Here is a 19742-nt window from a genome sequence, read left to right on the forward strand (position 1 = left end):
ACACTCTTATTAATAGCCACAATTATCTTGCCTTAGTCTTTCTCGTATGACATCTGCCCAGCAGAACCTAGCACACAGCAGAGGGCCTGGCACAGAGCAGACACACAAGAAAGATTTGTGAGTGAATGATTCCAACAGTTCACCATTTCCAAGTAAACTCTGCATCATGAACGTAGCTGCAGAAGATCACATACCGTCTGTCTACCTGTGTCACTGTGAGTCAGTGGTCACCAGCCTCAGTTGGTTGGGTCCTCATCTTGCTTAGTTAGCACTTTGACTACTTCAAATCTTCCCTCTGAACTCACCTCACCCTCACTCACTGTCAGCAGACGACACCCTTTGTATTTAAGAGGCATCACAAGCATTGCACAGGAGCTACACCAACTTCTGGCTACCAAGTCTGCAAACATACCTGAGTTTGCCTCACCCTTGACCTTCTCAGCGGAAGTTGCCCTTCCTCCTGTGTCCTGGATCCTATGCCCTGCCGCCTTCTTAGGAATCTTTTTCTTGCCTAGATTTTCAACATCTCTCTCTCTACTGGCTTTGTTGTATCAGCATTTAAAACTGCTCATGTTTCTCCCCTTTAAAAAAGCCCTCCCTCCACCTTACCTTCCCAGCCAAATTTCTAGAGAATGTTTTTGTTACCAAGGCTGTTGCCCCACAATCATACCTCTGCCCCCCCTGAAATAGAAACCCATCACTCTTATCTAAGTTTTAGGAGGAAGCTGCAAAGAGAAAAAAACAAGAACTGGTTAGAAACAACTAGGTCCAAGGTGTTGGAAGATTTGACTTGCAGTGACCTTGGGCCTCATTACACACTCATTGTAATGCATTAGCATGCTAAATGACACACCCACCAGTGCCGTGAGGGTTGATGATTGCCATGACAGCAACTAGGCAAGTTCCTAAGAGGACTGAAAGGAAAGGTCCAAACCACACCCCTGTTCTTGGATAAATCATGAATATTCTACTATGTTCAATTTCCTCCTTTTTATTTTTTTATTTTATTTTTTTAACAGAAAATACATATTTATTATAAAATAATGTTTGTTTCATGATGAGATTAGAAAAATAACAGTATGGGCTCCAGAAAAAGTTCTGGAGCTCAGTCTCTGAGAAATGGGATGAGTGGCTTTTGCATCACTCTGGAAGCAAAACCTCCTGAGGTGCCCCACGCTCCTGCAGGACGTGGGACACAGCATACACAGGGAGTGTGTGGCTGAGGTCCTGCTGGAAGCCCAAGGAGCCTACACGGTCCACACAAGATGCTCTGGCCACGATGATCAAAGAGGAAAACTTGAGGTCAGAAGGGAATTGGTTCTGAGAAGGGCCAGGATGGTGACAGCTTCGCCGCCCCGTATACTGGAGTGTAGAAGAGTCTCTTGGGCTGATGATCCTGGTTTAGAAGATGGTGCCCAGTGGCCTTATGCTTGGTTTGTTCCCCAAGGAGTCTGTGCTGAGGAAAAGCTGCAACCTTTCCCAGGACAACTTGACCCACCGTTTCTCACTGGTATGGCTAAAGTACCAGAGGTATGTGTGGTCTCAGCCTGTGAGGGCTGCTGGCTGAAATTTTTGTACTTCAAATCCTGTCCATACTGGAGAAAGCAGCCAAGGGTGAGCACCTCAAGCAGCAGCTCTGAGTCACAGAAGAAGAGCGAGATGCCGTTCATGACGGCTTCCAGAAGGAGCACGTAGGTCTGCAGCAGCAGGTAATAGGAGGCCATCATGGCAGATGGGAAGGTCAAGGCCACACTAATAGCAAGTGGCATCTTTCGTTGGCAGAGGTTTCCCTTTGTACCAAAAAATAGTCGAATTACTCCAATTCCAAGATAAAGGAAGAGTATCGCCACATCCAGTACTAGATTGGCTGTTGGATATGGTAACAGGAGACCTGCCGATACAAAAGTCAGAGCTTTATACAGAAATATGAAGAGTTCCAGCAGGAAATAGGTAGCATAATACCACCCGTTCAGAAAGAACAGGATTTCCAGGGGGGTGGAGGACAACCGTTTACCTCCAGAAACTCACCTCACAGTGACATCTTCAGTCCTCCTCCTTTTTATTTTGACCCTCTTATATACTGTATTTGGTGTCTCCGCCCAAACTGGGTTGAGAAATTGATTTGCGAACCAGGTTCCCACTTCTCCATTCTTTGGTCATTGAATAAAGCTTGTGCTGTTCCACTCTCAGCATCGTTTCGTTATTGGCTGCACAAATCGATTGGAAAAAGAAACTCCCTTGCAGAGACAAGGGGTCTCAGCCCAGGCTAGGACCCAGGCTCCGGTCCAGTCAACAGGATTACATTTTCAGCGTAATTATCACCATTTCCTTACCTCACATTCAACTTTTCAACTCACTGCAATCTGGCCTCAGCCTTCAGTGTGCTATAGAAACTGATCCCACCAAAGTCACCGGTGAGCTCCTTGTCCCCAAATCCAAAGAACACATTTTAATTCTCAGCTTCTCTTGCTTCTCAGTAGCTCTAAATATTATTGACCCCTTCCTCTTTCATAATCATTTTTGGGGAGGGGAACTGGGCCTTCTGGTTTTCCTTCTGTACCTATGACTGTTCCTTCTCTGTTTTCATTACTGACTATTGATTCCTAATCTCTACCAACTTGACAATGGTGGGGTTCCCTAGAGTTCTATCCCAGGACATCCTCCTTTCTCACACTTGACTTTGTCCTTACAAGGTCTCATAGCATTTTCTATTTATATCTGTGTGCTGCTAACACCGGAATCTGAAACAGGAGGGAAGAGGGCAGGGCACAACCTTCAGAAGAATGACATAGCCCAAGGACACAACACAAACTGATTAGAACCAAACAGGTCCAAGATGGCAGACAAGACAACTTCCACTAGACCCTGAGCCTCAGTATATGGTCATCGTATCACATCAGCAAGCTAAATGACACACCCACAGGTGCCATGACAGTTACAAGGCTGACCATAAAGGTCAAAAAGTGGGTGATAGCCCAATTTCTGGAAATCCCCGCCCTTTCCCCCAAATAGCTGGAATACGCCTCCCACTCATTAGCCTATGAAGTTACCCACCCCTAAAAAGCTGACAACCCCATACCTTGGTGCCTTTCTCACCTTCTGAGACAGCCCACACTCTGTGGAGTGTGTTTCTCTCTAAATAAATCCACTTCTTACTTATCACTTTGTCTCTCACTGAATTCTTTTTGTGATGAGACATCAAGAACCTGACCTTCATTAAGTCCTGAGACCAGGTGTGTGATCTCAGTTGGAAGACTGTGGGTTCAAGTCCCAATCTGAGTTATATGGTGTCAAATCTATGTGAACAACCACAGTCTTTCTTTTGAGCTCCTCATACGTAAGTGCTTTCTTAATTGCTCCTCTTGAATATTTTTTTAGTGCCTCAAACTCAAAATATCCTGAAGTGAACACATGAACTTTCTTCCAAATCTGCTGCTTCTCTGATGTTCTTCTCTACCTTGGCAAATGGCAATACCATCGATCCTCTTGTTTAAGCCAGAAACCTTGACTCTTCCCTCTCACACCCCTAATCAATGAGCTCACACTTCCTGCCGCACTGGGTCAGGCTGCCATCACCATTTTACTAAAACGGTATAAAAGCTTCCCCACGGGCTTCCCTGGTGGCGCAGTGGTTGAGAGTCCGCCTGCCGATGCAGGGGACACGGGTTCGTGCCCCGGTCCGGGAAGATCCCACATGCCGTAAAGCGGCTGGACGCGTGAGCCATGGCCGCTGAGCCTGCGTGTCCGGAGTCTGTGCTCCGCAACGGGAGAGGCCACAGCAGTGAGAGGCCCGTGTACCGCAAAAAAAAAAAAAAAAAAGCTTACCCTTGGGTCTCTCCCCATCCAGTCTTATCTCCTCAATCCGGCCTCCCCATTTCAGGCAGAACAACCTTTTAAAAAATGCACATCCGAACATGTCACTTTCCTATTTAAAATACTTTAACACTTCTTATTGTCCAATAGGCAACCTCTCCAGCTTCCAACCCCTCTGTCCCACTCTTTCTCCCCTCTGGCTACACTGGAATCTTCTCAGTCGTTTGAATTGAGCAGGCTCCTGCCCACTTACGGGGTCCATACAAATGATGTTTCTTTCACTTGGAACGCTTAGCCACCCTCCTTTTGGCTAATTTACCTGATTACCTCCCATTATCACTTCTTGGAAGCCTACCCTGACCCCGCCCCCGCCCCGGTTAGATCCACCTGTTTCACATTCCTGTAAGACCTGGTACTTGGCACACTTGTAATTGTCGACTTTTATGTCATTACTTGTTTCATGTTTATCTTCCCAACTAGATTACAAGCTTCGTGAGGGTGAGGCTAGTACCTGCTTTGCCCGTATTGGCAGCAACAGCAGCAACCTAGAGAAGGAACTAGCTCATTGCAGATGCTAAATCCGCATTTCTTCTTCTAATGACCAGCTTACACATAGCTAATTGTAGTTTCTTTACCTTAGCATCTAAAAGTGAAAGTGGGGAACTTCCCTGGCTGTCTAGTGGTTAAGACGCCGTGCTTCCAATGCAGGCGGCTCGGGTTCGAGCCCTGGTCGGGGAGCTACGATCCACGCTGGTGGGTGTCTGACGCTCCTCAGCTCGCCGGGGATGCAAAGCTGGGGCCTAGGAAACTGAAGACCAGTACTTGAATCTTTTCGTCAAGGGTGCTGACGGCATGATCAGACGTGTTCCCACCCACGCCCCTCATTTAGAGGCGCTAATGCCACCTAGTGGACAGAGTTGGTGTGCCGTCTTGGATCCTCCACTTCTTAATATTTATCGCTAACACAGCTCCACGTTCTTGTGGGTTTTAGAAACTTGTTAATAGATTGTTATGCAATGATATACTTAGGCACCATGCTATGCTCCTCAGGGATGAACACTTTGTCTTTCTTTAATTGCATTTAATTTTTATTGAGTCTACGTTGAAGTTTGATAAATGCAAATAGAAAAAACTTCTTTGGTCATTGTCATTCAGCGCTTTTTCCTTTCTCATAACAAGAAAGGCAACATTTATATGCAGGAAGACTCAAATTCTGCACCTCAGTGTCTGTATTTTAAAATGGTAATAATAGTAGCATTTACCTCAGAGGATTATGGTGAGAATCACATAAATTAATCTGTATAAAATGATAAAAAAGTACCCAGCACACAATAAACACTCAGTAAGTGTTACCTATCTATTATTTATACTGTTCCACAGGGAAATTGGATACTTTTCTAGAGTATTAAAACAAAGATAAACATTTCAATTTCTGGCGTGCTCCAGAGTCATTCCTTTTGAAAACAAAGATGGCATAATCCAGAAGCTTAACTATTACAACTAGGCATAAAATTATGGATTAAAGTTTTCATTCATTCTCTAATGCTTTCCTGAGTCTCTGCTATATGCAGAAATGCTGGAAAGCAGTGGTGAGGGACACGAGTCGCTGACCCCAAAGAACGCAGAGTCTAGGGACAGAATTAGTGTGTTGACCAAGCAAATAACCTGAGTGATATGTGCTGTCAGGAGAGTGCAGGGGCCCTGCGAGCAGATCGTGGAGGCAACTAATACAGTTTTTTTTTAATTGGAGTATAACTGACATACATTATTATATTAGTTTCTGGTGTACCACATAGTGAATTGATATTTTTATACGTTATAAAATAATCACCATGATAAGTCTTGTTACCAGTTGTCACCATACAAAGTTATGACTATATTCCCTTTGCCATACATTATATCCCCATGACTTATTTTGTAACTGGAAGTTTGTACCTTTAAATCCTTTTCCCCTATTTCACCCATCCTCTCACTCCCCTCCCCCTTTCTGGCAAACCACCAGATTGTTCATTGTATCTATGAGTCTGTTTCTCTTCTGATATCTTTTTCCATTTGTTTTTTTTTTTTAGATTCTACATATAAGTGAAATCGTGCAATACTTGTCTTTCTCCATCTGACTTATTTCACTTCATGTTATATCCTCTAGGTCAATCCATGTTGTAGCCAATGGCAAGCTTTCATCCTTATTTTACTGCTGAGTAATATTCCATTGTGAGATATATAAATGTAGCCATCTATCTTTTTTAGTCATTCATCTATTGGCGGACACATACGTTGCTTCTGTATCTTGGCTATTGCAAATCATGCTGCAATGAACATTGGGGTGCATATATCTTTTGGAATTAGTGTTTTCATTTTCTTTGGATAAATACCTGGAAGTGGAATTGCTAGTTTGTATCACTGTTCCATTTTTAATTTTTTGAGGAAACTCCATACTGTTTTCCGTAGTAGTAGTACTAATTTACATTCCCAACAACAGTGCACAACAGTTCTCTTTTCTCCATGTTCATTCTCACCAACACTTATTATTAGGTTTTATTGTTTTGCCTTTTTTTTTTTTTTGACCGTGCCACACGGCGTGTGGGATCTTAATTCCCTGACCAGGGATTGAACCTGGGCCACGGCAGTGAAAGTGCTGAGTCCTAATCACTGGGCCACCAGGGAATTCCCTCTTTGTTGTCTTTTTGATGATAGCCATTCTGACAGGTGTGAGCTGATATCTCACTTTTTGATTTGCATTTCCCTGATGGTGACGTTGAGCATCTTTTTATATGCCTGCTTGTCATCTGTATGTCTTATTTGCAAAAATGTCTACTCAGGTCCTCTGCCCATTTTTTAATCAAATTATTTGTTTTTTTGATATTGAATTGTATGAATTCCTTATATATTTTGGATACTAGCCCCTTATCAGTCATATCATCTGCAATTATCTTCTCCCATTCAGTAGGTTGTCTTTAGTTTTGCTGATGGTTTTGCTCACTGTGCAAAAGCTTTTCAGTATAGTCCTATTTGTTTATTTTTGCTTTTGTTTCCCTTGCCTGAGGAGACATATCCAGAAAAATACTCCTAAGACTGATATCAAAGAGCATACTGTCTATATTTTCTCCCAGGAAAATATATGGTTTCAGGTCTTACATTTAAGTCTTCAATCCATTTTGAGTTTATTTTTGTATTGGTGTAAAAAAGTGGTCTAGTTTCATTCTTTTGTATGTAGCTGTCCAGTTTTCCCAACACCATTTATTGAAGAAACTCTCATTTCATCATTGCTTATTCTTGCCTCCTTTGTCATAGATTAATTGACTATATAAACATGGGTTTATTTCTGGGCTTTCTATTCTGTTCCACTGATCTATGTGTCTGTTTTTGTCCCAGTATTACACTATTTTGATTACTATAGTTTTGTGACATACTTTGAAATCAGGGAGTGTGATGCCTCCAGCTTTGTTTTTCTTTCTCAAGATTGCTTTGGCTATTTGGGGTCTTTTGTGGTCGCACACAAATTTTAGAATTATTTTGTTCTAGTTCTGTGATGCCATGGGTATTTTGATAAGGATTATATTGAATCTGTAGATTGCTTGGGGAGGTATGGAAATTTTAACAATATTCTTCCAGTCCATGAGCACAGTACATCTTTCCATTTATTTGTGTCACCAGATGAATTCAGTAAAGTTACAAGATATAAAATATACAGAAATCTGTTGTGTTTCAACACACTAATAATGAACTATCAGAAAGAGAAATTAAGAAAACAATCCTAATGCAGTTTTATGGGAAAGGCTGGTAACAGATGAGGTTGGACTTGGAGAGATGGACTTTGGCAGCCCCATGGACGCTCACTCCCCTCCTGGAGGCATCCTCATCTTCTAGATAACTTCCTTTACCACCTTAAAACTCTTCTCTCTCTTTTCAGGTAACGCCAACAAATCCATGTTAATATGTGAACAATCACATTTTAAGCTGTTACCTAGGAACATGTTTCTTCCAAGGGGTATATGCATTTTAAGGAAGAACTCTAGATCTTCTCACAATTTGTGTCCCAGACCAAAAGATCACCAAATGTCCTTTTTGACCTTAAGATTCTTAAACTTAGTTCAACAACACAACCTACAGGATGGTGGCCAAATAATCATTAGGGAAAAAAAAATTAACAGTGAACTTTAGTAAACAACATCATTTCGTGTTCTCATAGATGTGAAAGTATTTTGAAAGGAGAACAAAGCGCTATGCAAATGTAGGATATTATATTCCCCTCTCTGTATGCATACTCACTCCTTCATGCCATGGGTATTGAAAGATTCAATTTGGGACTGTATTTCTGGCCCTGGGTCTAGATATCATGGTCATAACAGCTGTCATATAAATGAGCCGCATAAAACAGGGTTGCTTGTATGAGATAAATACGGCCCGACTTTCTGAAAAGATCTGTCTGGATTAAACATTGGGTTGAAAGACTTTAATTATATCTGTGTTACTCTTCAATACCAAATAATATCACAATTCATCAACAGCCTTTTGTTCTTCCAATTTAAACATAAAATTGTATTTTGTCATTTTTGTCAGCTTATCTATCTGCTTCCTATCTGCTTCTGTCCTTCCCCTCCCCACCATCAATCATCAGGAGGTAAAAAATAAAAATAAAGCAAAATTCTCCTATTCAAAGAGCAAGACTCCAGACTAGAAGTATGTAGTCAAATAAAATTAATGGCTGGGTGAACAGTGATGCAGAAAGATTGTGTCAACCCATCAAGGTGGCCACAAAATCCTGAATGTCATATCCTGTTAGGATTAAGTCACAGGTCCTCATCTAGTATCGGAGAGTAGATCTTAAGATCTTACCTCCTCAAATCCCCAAACCAAAAAATCCCTCGCTGCACTAGGCTTCCCACCTTACATTTGTCGGAATTTCCACTGGGGAAGAAAGAGCAACAGAGCTACTCCCCTCAGGGTCCCTATTCATGCTCTCCCTCCTTTCCCCAGTCTGTTCAATTAGTTTGGAGATAAATAGCATCTCCTCCTCAGAATAAGATAGGGGACCTGTTATAACCTATCTGAGACCTTCCCAAGTTTCCCAGTCCATTAGGAAAGTAATACAGTATTAGCAGGGTGCCTAGTACTGAGCTTTTGCATAATAGGCACTAAATAAATATTTGTTTAATTGAACTGAATAGTCTAAGAGGCCACAGCCAAGCAGAGGCATGAGGAACCACGGGGGCCTGTTTGGATTCTACCTCTGATGAACATGGCTAATTTGTCCAAGACATTTTGTCTCCTGATAACTGGCTTTCCTAGACTGTCAAATAGTTTGTTGAGCAACCAGTCTGGTTCAAACTAAGGAAAATGTTCTACTAAATGACTAAAAAGGTGGGAGGGGGTATTGACTCTCAAAAGATGACTTAAACTGACAATCACTGTATTTCACCTCTATTTTCACAAGTGGTCACTTTGTATTTTCTTAAAAACTCCTGCTGGGCTTCCCTGGTGGCACAGTGGTTGAGAGTCCGCCTGCCGATGCAGGGGACATGGGTTCGTGCCCTGGTCTGGGAAGATCCCACATGCCGCGGAGCGGCTGGACCCGTGAGCCATGGCCGCTGAGCCTGCACGTCCGGAGCCTGTGCTCCGCAACGGGAGAGGCCACAACGGTGAGAGGTCTGCTGCTGCTGCTGCAAAAAAAAGCCGGGGCGTTGGGGGGGGGGGGAATCTGGGTGTGGTGAATTAAAAAAGAAAATTCAAGACACTATGGCCTGGAGGGAAGGACTTGTTTTGGAGTTAAAAAAAAACAAGATCTGAGAATTGGTTCATCTGCCTAGTAGGATCGTAAAGTACCACACCTTAAACATCATTCAAAAGTACCTGGCTTTTATTTACTTATCTTTAAAAGTCACAGAATAGACCTTCTAGGAAGGAGACATGGATTTGTTTTTCCCTACTCCCTGGAAACCACAGGGAACCACCAGCAAATCAAGGGTCAAAATTCAAACTATTTATATCAATAAACTAAACAAAGAGTTTTAGTATTAGAAACATCACAGAGGGCAGATTTCTAAAGAAGCTCTTACTATATATTTCTTTTAAATCGTTCCTTGGTTTCAGCAACCCTGCCTTTGAAATAGCTCATATTGATCCTCTCCTCTCCCTATTGCCCTAATCCAGGTTCCCATCAACTCTTTTCTAGATTATGACAATCACCTCTAAAGAGTCTCCCTGCTTCCAGGCTTGTTCCTGCATCCATCTTTCTTCTACAAGGATGTCACAAATCAAAATATAAAGTGCAAAACCAAACAAAGGTAAAAAAACAATGAATATATGTATATGTATAACTGAATCACTTTGCTGTACACCTGAAACTAACAACATTGTAAATCAATTGTACGCCAGTAAAATAAAACCAAAAAACAGAACAACAAAAAAACCAAACAAAGCTAAGTGATATATTGTTTAGGGATCTATACATAGGAGGTGAAGTAATTCTTCAAAAAAACAAGGGAATAATGAACACCAAGTATAGGGTAGTGGTAATCTCTTAGGAGAGGCAAGGAGATGACACAGGAAAGAAGTGTACAAGTAGAGCAATGGAGCTGGAAATGTTTTAGTTCTTAAGTTGGATAAAAATGTTTTACTTCTTCTATCAGATGACAAGTTCACAAGTATCCATTCTACTATTCTGATTCATAATTTATATATGTGATATATATTCTTTTTAAAGAATATTTAATAATTAAATATTATTAAATATTTAATAAAATATTTTAAAAATTAATAATTACATAATAAACTATTTTAAGTAAGGTGAGTTAGAGTCGTTTAAGGAAAGTGTTAAGTGAACATTGGTACAGATATTATGCATTATATATGGTGATAATGTGAAAGTGGTAGGAACATGACCAAAATTTAGGAAATATAGGCCTATGGAAAAAAAAAATCCATATTTCTTAACAGATCATAAAAAGGGCAGTCTGGCTCAAGTGTACTTTTCCAGCAATTTCCTCTCACTGCCTCCCTCCCAAATGTACCAAACAAACCATAATCTTTCATGTTTTGGGGCTCTTGCATGTGCTGTTTCCTCCTCCTGAACTCTTCACCTACCTCTCTCCGCTTGATGAATTCCTACCCATTCTGAAAGACCCAGCTTAGATGTTACCTTCCCCACAGCCTCCAGGCAGAGTTATTTCCCCTTTACCTTTCCAGAGTGTTCTGTTACCCATCCTCTGTTATTGCACTCATAAATTGTAGGCTTGTTTGTTGTTTACCAATCTCTCCATCTAAATGATAAGTTCCTTGAGGCCAAAACTTACTCAACTTTGCACCTTCAGTACCCAGGGCAGTGCACAGCATCCAGAAGGTGTTACTCCATAAGTAACTGAGGACTGATCTCAACAAAGAGCCAGAAGTACATCAGTAAGCCTTCCCCTGCTTGAGTTGCACTGTGACCTCCACCTCACTTAGACTGTCAAAGAATATAGCAATTTGAAGACTAATTCTACAGTCAAAGGGTGGTTAAAGACAAATAAGCCAATACACCGAGGAGAGAAAAGTTTACAGAGGCAGAAAGCCACTGAACCCAGAGTGTTCTCAAAGCAGGAAGCTGCACTAGAGAGGGACTGAGAAACTGTCATTTAAACACACACTGCTACTCTCCATGGGCAGGCAAGCATACAGAAATGACTGGAACCTTTTGTCATTAGCTCACAGAAGCTTCCAGAGCTTCAAAGTTTGAGGGAGACTGACAATGGGGTAGGGGATTGGCAGAGGAATATAACAGACGAAAAGGAGAAGAAACTTGGTCTTACTACCAATTCAGTGAATATCCACCCACCATGGCAACTCAGAATGAGGAGAAGTTGGCATGAGCTGTAGCCACATCAGGACCACTGACCTCTGAAGCAGGCATTCAGAGAACAATGATGCCTGCATTATTAGACTATGATGAATAGAGCTGGGTTTAGGTAAAAACAGTATATTAAGGGCAGCTTGTCTTGAAAGCCTTTCCATTTTCCTTCACCATTCATTCAACAATGATTTACTGAGCACAATTATTTCACAGGCATGGTACAAGGTGCTATGAGATCTTGAAGATGATTAAGATTTAGTCTTTCCTTCAATGAATTAACAGCCTACAGGGGGGCAAAGGTGACATCTGTACAAATAATTACAATATAGTTTAGAATTAATAATTATCCTATGTGGAGTATAAACCAAGAAATGTGGAAACACAGAGGAGAGGAAGCTTAAGTCTCAATTTAAAGATACTGACAAGGAAGGAATAACTAAAGGAGGTGACATATCATTTGAATACTGAAGAAGGAGTGGAATTTTAACAGATATGGACAGAATTGAGTTGTTCAAGAAGAAAGGAAAATGTGAGCATGGAGTAAATTCTGAGAATCTAGTGTACCCTTTTCATTCTGAAAGAATTAGTCCAGAAAGCTTTGAGACTGTCCCAAATAACAAATACTCCTAAGGCATATAATACCTCTTTATAACACTTAAGAGAATTAGGTCACAACAGAGAAAAATAAAGGGCATATACCAGCCCCACAATTGTACACCATAGCCAAAATTATATACTGCTAAATGATGTGAGCTTTCAGCATTGAATGCAATAAGAGATAATACAAATGTGGAATTGGTTTTTTCAACTTATTTTGAAAAGGGCCTTGGGGGTGTGGGATTGGACTAATCATAATTCATGGTCCATGATACTACTCTTCCTTGGCTAATGCATGAAAACCTTTATTTAATTGCTTGTTAGTTGGGTAGTTATTTTTAATAATGTAGCAATTTCTGATTTTGGCAAAAATAACAGGGTAACTGGTACTGGACTTATGCTCCCACTGTAAACAACTAGAAAGTTGAACAAAATATAGGGAAAACCCCCCAAGCTTTCAGATACTGGAAGACAAGCAGTTCAGTTAAGTGATCCCTGAGGAAAGGCAATCAAATAAAATGGTCCTATGCTCACTCTGGCTTTCTACGTGCATGTACTTTCCAGACCATACCACAAGGTAGAGGAACCCAAACAGAGTACAGAAGTTGAGGAGACAGAAATCAGAAAGACAGCAAAATCCAGACATAGAACAATGCAAAATGACAATTTCCAGCATCCATTTAAAAAATACTATACATGAGAAGAAACAAGAAAATGTGACCTATGACCAGGAGAAAAGTTGTTGAAAATAGAATAATAATTTCTTGTCAAAAATAACATAAGCCAGAAGAAATATCTTGTGATATTTCTAACACACTGAAAAGCAAAACATGCTTGAAAGTGCTGAAAGTAAAATGCTGTCAACGTAGAATTCTATATCTACCAGAAATATCTTTCTAAAATGAAGGCTATGGCCATTACGGAGTAACAGGGACTGGGTTTGCCCTCCTGTATTAAACCACTTTAAAAAACAGGCAAAATATATGAGCCAATGATTTTTAGACAGTGAACAATAGTCAGTGCAGGACAATGACCATTGAGAAAGACTAAACAAACCAGGTTAAGTTCTGTGATCACTCCAGAGATTCATTCCAGGCCACATTACAGGCAGGAAAAACTCAGAGTCTGGTGGGATGAGACCTCAAACAATGTGCCCAACATGAACACAAAAATACTGAGGAAAGAAATGGAAGGTATTTTAAAATCAAAATTAAACTGCTAAGACTGAAAACTATAATATATGAAATGAAAAATTACTGGATGGGATTAACCGCAGTCTAGGTACTTCAGAAGAAAGCATTAGTTAATTTGAGGACATAGAAGTATCCAAAATAAAATACACACAGAAAAAAAAGACTGAAGAAAAAATTAACAGAGCGTTAATAATCTTTGAGACAATATCAAATTACCTAAAATATATACAATTGCAATTCCAGAAGCAGATGAGAGACATGGGGGTGACCAAAAAAATTATTTTGAAGAAATAATGTCTGAAATTTCAGAGGGAAAAAAGAAACATCACATGAGACAAATAGAACACAGAGACCAAGATGGTAGATTTAAGTCCAACAATGACAATAATAAAAATAATTGGTAAAAACAGTCCAATTAAAAAGCAACACTGTCACACTTGATAGAAAAACAACCCCCAGCTATTTTCTGTCTGCAAGAAATGCACTTTAAATGTAAAAATATAGACAAGTTAAATTTGACAGTTGAAATAAGATATACCATGCCAACACCAAGCAAAGGAAAGCTGGAATAGAGATATAAATATCAGATGAAGTCCATTTCAGTAAAAGGAATATTATGAGGGGTAAGAAAGGAAATTTCACAATAATAAAGGAATCAATTCATTAAGTGAACATAAAAATTCTAAATGAATATGAAACTTAAAAAAGGGCTTTGAATATACAATGCAAAAACTGACAGAACTAAAAGAAATAGACAAATCTATAATTTTTCAATACTGCACTCTCAATAATTGATAGAAATGACAGGCAGACACAAAATCAGGGAGAACACAGAAGATCTGAACTGCACCATTAAACAAGTTGCTCTAGTCAATAATTATAGAACAGGGCCTTCCCTGGTGGTGCAGTGGTTGAGAATCTGCCTGCTAATGCAGGGGACACAGGTTCAAGCCCTGGTCTAGGAGGATCCCACATGCCGCAGAGCAACTAGGCCCATGAGCCACAACTACTGAGCCTGCGCGTCTGGAGCCTGTGCTCCACAACAAGAGAGGCCGCGATAGTGAGAGGCCCGCGCACCGCGATGAAGAGTGGCCCCCGCTTGCCACAACTAGAGAAAGCCCTTGCACGGAAACGAAGACCCAACACAGCAAAAATAAATAAATTAATTAATAAACTCCTACCCCCAACATCCTCTAAAAAAAAAAAAAAAAAAGTAATAGTCTCCTCAGCTGTAAACCAGGGACAATAAAAAAAATAAAAAAATAATTATAGAACAACTCATATTCACTAAGCCATGAGCTATCTATCCTACCATACAGAAATTACCCTTATCAAGAAAAAAAGAGAAAGGACATTACTACTGATCCTACAGACATTCAAATGATAATAAAAGAATATTATGAATAATTTTATGCAAATACATTTCAAAACTAAAATGAAATAGGAACATTCGTTGAAAGACACAACAACCAAAGCTCACTTAAGAATAAATAGATAACCTGAATGGCCCTATATCTAATTAAAAATTGAATTTGTAGTTAAGAATGTTCTCACAAAGAAAATTCCAAGCCCAGATGACTTCTCTGGTGAATTCTACAAAGATTTAAGGAAGAAATAATGCCAATTCTACACAAACTCTTCCAGAAATCCCAGGTGTGAAAATTCTTTCCAACTCATTCCATAAAGTTATAAGAAAAAAAAGAGAAAAAAAAGACCAATATTCCTCAAGAAACAAATGCAAAAATTTTTTAAATATTAGCAAAACAAATCCAACCATAGTTCAACCATATATAAAAAGGATAATATGTCATGAATAAGTAGAGTTTATCCCAGGCCAAAGGAACAATACAAATGGAAAAGTATGTATCCTACACCACATACAAAAATCATCTCAAGATGAATTAAGGGTTTAAATACAAAAAAGAAAACTTTAAAATTCATGGTAGAAAATAAAAGAAAATGATTTAGACCTCAAACAGGGAAAGATTTCTTGTATAAGACAGTTTCTTAAAAAGCATCTGCTACAAACATTGATAAATTATATTAAAATTAGTATATATTATTCATCAAAAGATACCTTCAAGAAAATGAAGAGTAAAGTAAAATGGAGATAAGATATTTGCAATACACATATAATTAGTCTCAAAAATATAAAAAGAGTTTCTACCAATCAATAAGAAAAAACACATAAAATTAGAAAAAATAACAAAAGAAACCTTAAAACATTTGCCAGGAGCAGAAACACATACAGCCAGTAAACATATGAGGAAATGTTCAGTATCATTAGTAAATAAAACCAAACTCACACTCACTAAGCCATGAGACAGTTTATTATCTTACACAGCAAGAAAGTCATGTGTAGTGTGGGCCTCAGGCAGAGAACACACAAGTTCAACTTCCCTTCTCTGTGCTCTCCAGGTGCCTCCCTCCTCCTTACTTCTACTCCATCCTTCCCATAAGAAAAGATACTCTTTCTTCCACATGACTCTTTTTAGGAGCAAGAAAATCTTTGTTCCCTTTATATCTTATTGGCCAGGATTGAGTCATTTGCCCCTTCCTGATCAGATTGCTAGAAGGGGAGTGAGAGTACCATGCTTGGTTTAGACTTATGACTCAAGGAGTTGTGGCGTCAACAGCACATCCCCTACACAAGGAACTGCAAAGAGTTATATATGGCTGTAGCATAGCACAAACAGAATGAGGTAGTGAATGACAATAGTTGAGGCACTGGAAGCTAAAGGAGAGAGAGACTGTTTCCAGAAGGACCGTGGTCAAAAGTATCAAACACTACAGAGAGGTTACTTGAAGGAACTTGTCAAAGTGCCCATTAAAATTACTTTCGGGAGATTACTGGGGCTCTGAGGGGGTAGTTTTAGGCATGATGGGTGAAGTCAGGTTTTAGAGGCTTGAAGACTAAGTGAGAGATGAAGATGGAAAGATCACAAGTGTAGATATTCTTACAAGAAGTTAGATGGTAAACGGGGAGAGACAAGGGGTTGACAGCAACACCCTGGTTACCAAATGCTCTGAGAGAGGAATCACTCAACCTGGGCTGGTCCTAGTTAATAATATGGTATTGCATATTTGAACATTGGTAAGAGTAAATCTTAAACGTTCTCATCACAAGAAAAAAAAATTTGTAATATGTATGGTGACAAATGTTAACTAGACTAATTGTGTTGATCATTTTGCAATGTATACAAATATTGAATCATTACGTTGTATACCTGAAACAAACATAATGCTATGTGTCGATTACACCTTAAGTTTAAAATTCTTTTAAAATATAGAAAATAAATTTTATAATAAAGGAAGAAAGAAAAAGACCCCGAAACAACAGACCTCAGGGCAAGAGACCCCTGGAGCCAAGCGGGGCCACAATCTCTTGCTTGACACCATCCTTCCCACCCCCCACCCCCCATTATGGTCCTGCCTGGCTCTGTGACAGCAGAGTTATCCACAGCTTCTAGAACGGAGCCTGGGAGGTACTCGATGATGACTGTTAACTACTTTCTTGGCTTAAAAGTGATTATGGAGACAGAGGGGCTTTCCTATTCCTGTCAGCATGGTCAGGTCTTCATTCGTGGACCAGGTCCAGTTCTGAGAGCCACAGCTGAGAAGAGAAGCAGGGCACATGGCCAGGGCACACAAAGGAGACCATGATTAAAGGGTTGGAAAAGAGAGCCTGTGAGGCAGGTTTTAAGGAACTGGATTTTTTCCTGGAAAAAAAGAGGCTAGAGGATGACTCAATTGTCATCTTAAGTGTCTGAGGGGTAATTATGATGGGAGTGATACCCAGCTTCTCTCCATCCCAAACCCACCCGAGGAGCCATATTTATCCTGTGGCAGGAGGGAGGCAGCCGAACAATACGGAGCATTTTACTTTAGTAAAAAATGACGTTCATAGAAGCCTCCATCTGCCTCAGGCCATCACGAGGGTCAGGCTAGACTTTCTGTCTAAAACTCAAAAAATAAACTGGGTGACTGCTTGAATTTTTCTCCAACTTTAATTCTTAATGTCCTCCTCTACCATATTCTCTTTTATTTCTGTAGGCTTATCAGAACAAAGTTAGCAAAAGCTTTCTCCAATGAGGAAACATGGTATGAATCACTTAAAATTCTCTTTAGCGGCATCTATCCTTGAAGTAACCACAGTAAAAAATGTATGTATACTCTTTCTAAGCAGACAATTAGAACACAGCTGGGAAATTATTTAAGATTTTTTTTTCCCCTCAAGTTAGTGTCTTACCAGTCAAATTGCTATGGGTATAGTTTGCTCAACAGACTCGAGAATCATCTGGAGGTCTAACTCAAGCACAGGGCTTATAAAAAATATTCCCTAGATCATCCATTCTTAGTTGCTTTTATTTAAAGATAACGGCAGGGGTTTCCCAGGTGGCGCAGTGGGTAAGAGTCCGCCTGCCAATGCAGGGGACACAGGTTCTGGCCCTGGTCCAGGAGGATCCCACACGCCGCAGAGCAACAAAGCCCCAGTGCCACAGCTACGGAAGCCCGCGCGCCTAGAGCCGGTGCTCCGCAACAAGAGAAGGCACGGCAATGAGAAGCCGGCGCACCGCAACGAAGAGTAGCCCCCGCTCGCCGCAACTAGAGAAAGCCGGTGTGCAGCAACGAAGACCCAATGCAGCCAAAAATAAAAAGTAAATTAAAAAAAAAAAAGATAATGGCAGGTTTTCATGTCTCTGCTTCTTGTGAATTCTGTGTCTATACAGAGGAGCTGGAGGAATTTCTCAGGGTGTCAAAACTACTGAATGACACTTGGTACAATAAATTAGAAAACAGACTCTGGTCAATAAACAGCAGAGTAACAATAGCTACCCTTTGTGTGAGGCTAGTGGGTGCCATGTGCTTTTCCTGTTAATCGGCATAACGGCCCTGCGAGGGAGGTATCAGTATCCTCATCTGACAGATCAGAACACAGACTCAGAGAGACTTGCTCAAGGTCATGTAGCTAGCAAGTGGTGACACCAGATTCAAATCCAAGTCTGCCTGACTCCGCAGTCTGTTGTTTTCATGCTGCTGCCCTGCTCCTGGTGTAGGAATTTGCTGATTGGACGGGCTAGCCTCTAACATAGGACCATGCAATTTAAGAGGTTGTTTGGGTCCATCTCCTGATTTCATTATTTTGCTGAGAGAGCTCATTAGCTCCCAAGGTCGATGAAATCAATAGTTGACAGGGACATCGTAATTAAACAGCTTCACCACCTTTCTGCAGTTCCATTTGCCATCCTATCCATGAAATAATCTGTTGAATTTTTTTTGGCCTGCAACTTTTAAAAACATTTTATTTTTTTATTGAGGTAAAATTGGTATATAACATGGTATAAGTTTTGGGTGTACAACATTATATAATTCGATATCTGTATACACTACAAAGTGATTACCGCCAAAGGTCAAGTTACCATCCATCACCATACAACTGACCCTGCAACTTAAAGTCTTCAGAGCTATGGCTTCTTAATTCCCATGGGTAAGCACAGTCCTTCCTCAAGATTCTTTAGGTAGTCCTGGCTCTAAAGTAGTGCTCCTACTACTGGACCTTCTACAATAGCACCTGGGCTATTGGCTAAAAACATAAATTCCTGGGCCTTACCATTGATCTACTGAATCAAAATCTCTGGGGGTAACCTAAATATTTAACAAGTATTTAATCTAAAGATTTAACAAATATTTATACATGCTAAAATTTGAGATGTATTGCTCCTAAAGCAATGTGTTTCTTAACCATGGGTGCACATTGTAATCACCTGGGGAATTTATGTCTGTGTTCCCCTTCCAGAGATTCTGATTTGTCTGGGGTGTGGCCATGGGCAGATTTTTTAAGAGCTCCCCAGGGAATTCTTAGATACAAGCAAGACTGAGAATGACTTTCCTAGTCCTAGAACACTGCTTTGCAAACATAAGCACGCATCAGGATCACCTGGAGGGCTTGTTAAAGCACAGATTGCCGGGCCCTACCCCTCAGAATTTGATTCAGTAGATCTGGAGTAGGACCTGATAATTTGCATTTTTAACAAACTCCCAGGTGATGCTGTTTCAGGGACCACATATTGGGAGCCACTGGTTTAGAGATTCTTGGATATTAGCACGTATCACTGCTAGATTTTAAATAAGTAAGAAAAAATCTCTTTGCTGCTTTGAAATCCTCAGGGACACCTTGTACTTTCCAGTCCTAATTTAAATAATTTTTCAAATGTTTGGTTCACCAAGATCAAGTCAGCCTTGTAAATAGAAGAATTACTAACCTATTTTTCCCAAGGAGATTTAGATATTGGAGGGACTGAAAGCAACAT

General features: G+C 40.2%; 1 protein-coding gene across 1 annotated transcript; it reads right to left on the reverse strand.

The window, feature by feature from the left end:
• Positions 1 to 1260: 1260 nt before the first annotated feature.
• On the reverse strand, positions 1261 to 1906 carry LOC116757064. The gene has a single exon (XM_032638397.1). It carries the CDS (start codon positions 1767 to 1769, stop codon positions 1425 to 1427), a length of 345 nt encoding a protein of 114 aa, XP_032494288.1. The 5' UTR covers positions 1770 to 1906; the 3' UTR covers positions 1261 to 1424.
• Between the last annotated feature and the right edge of the window lie 17836 nt (positions 1907 to 19742).

This window comes from Phocoena sinus, chromosome 7, assembly GCF_008692025.1.
Source record: "Phocoena sinus isolate mPhoSin1 chromosome 7, mPhoSin1.pri, whole genome shotgun sequence".
NCBI lineage: Eukaryota > Metazoa > Chordata > Mammalia > Artiodactyla > Phocoenidae > Phocoena > Phocoena sinus.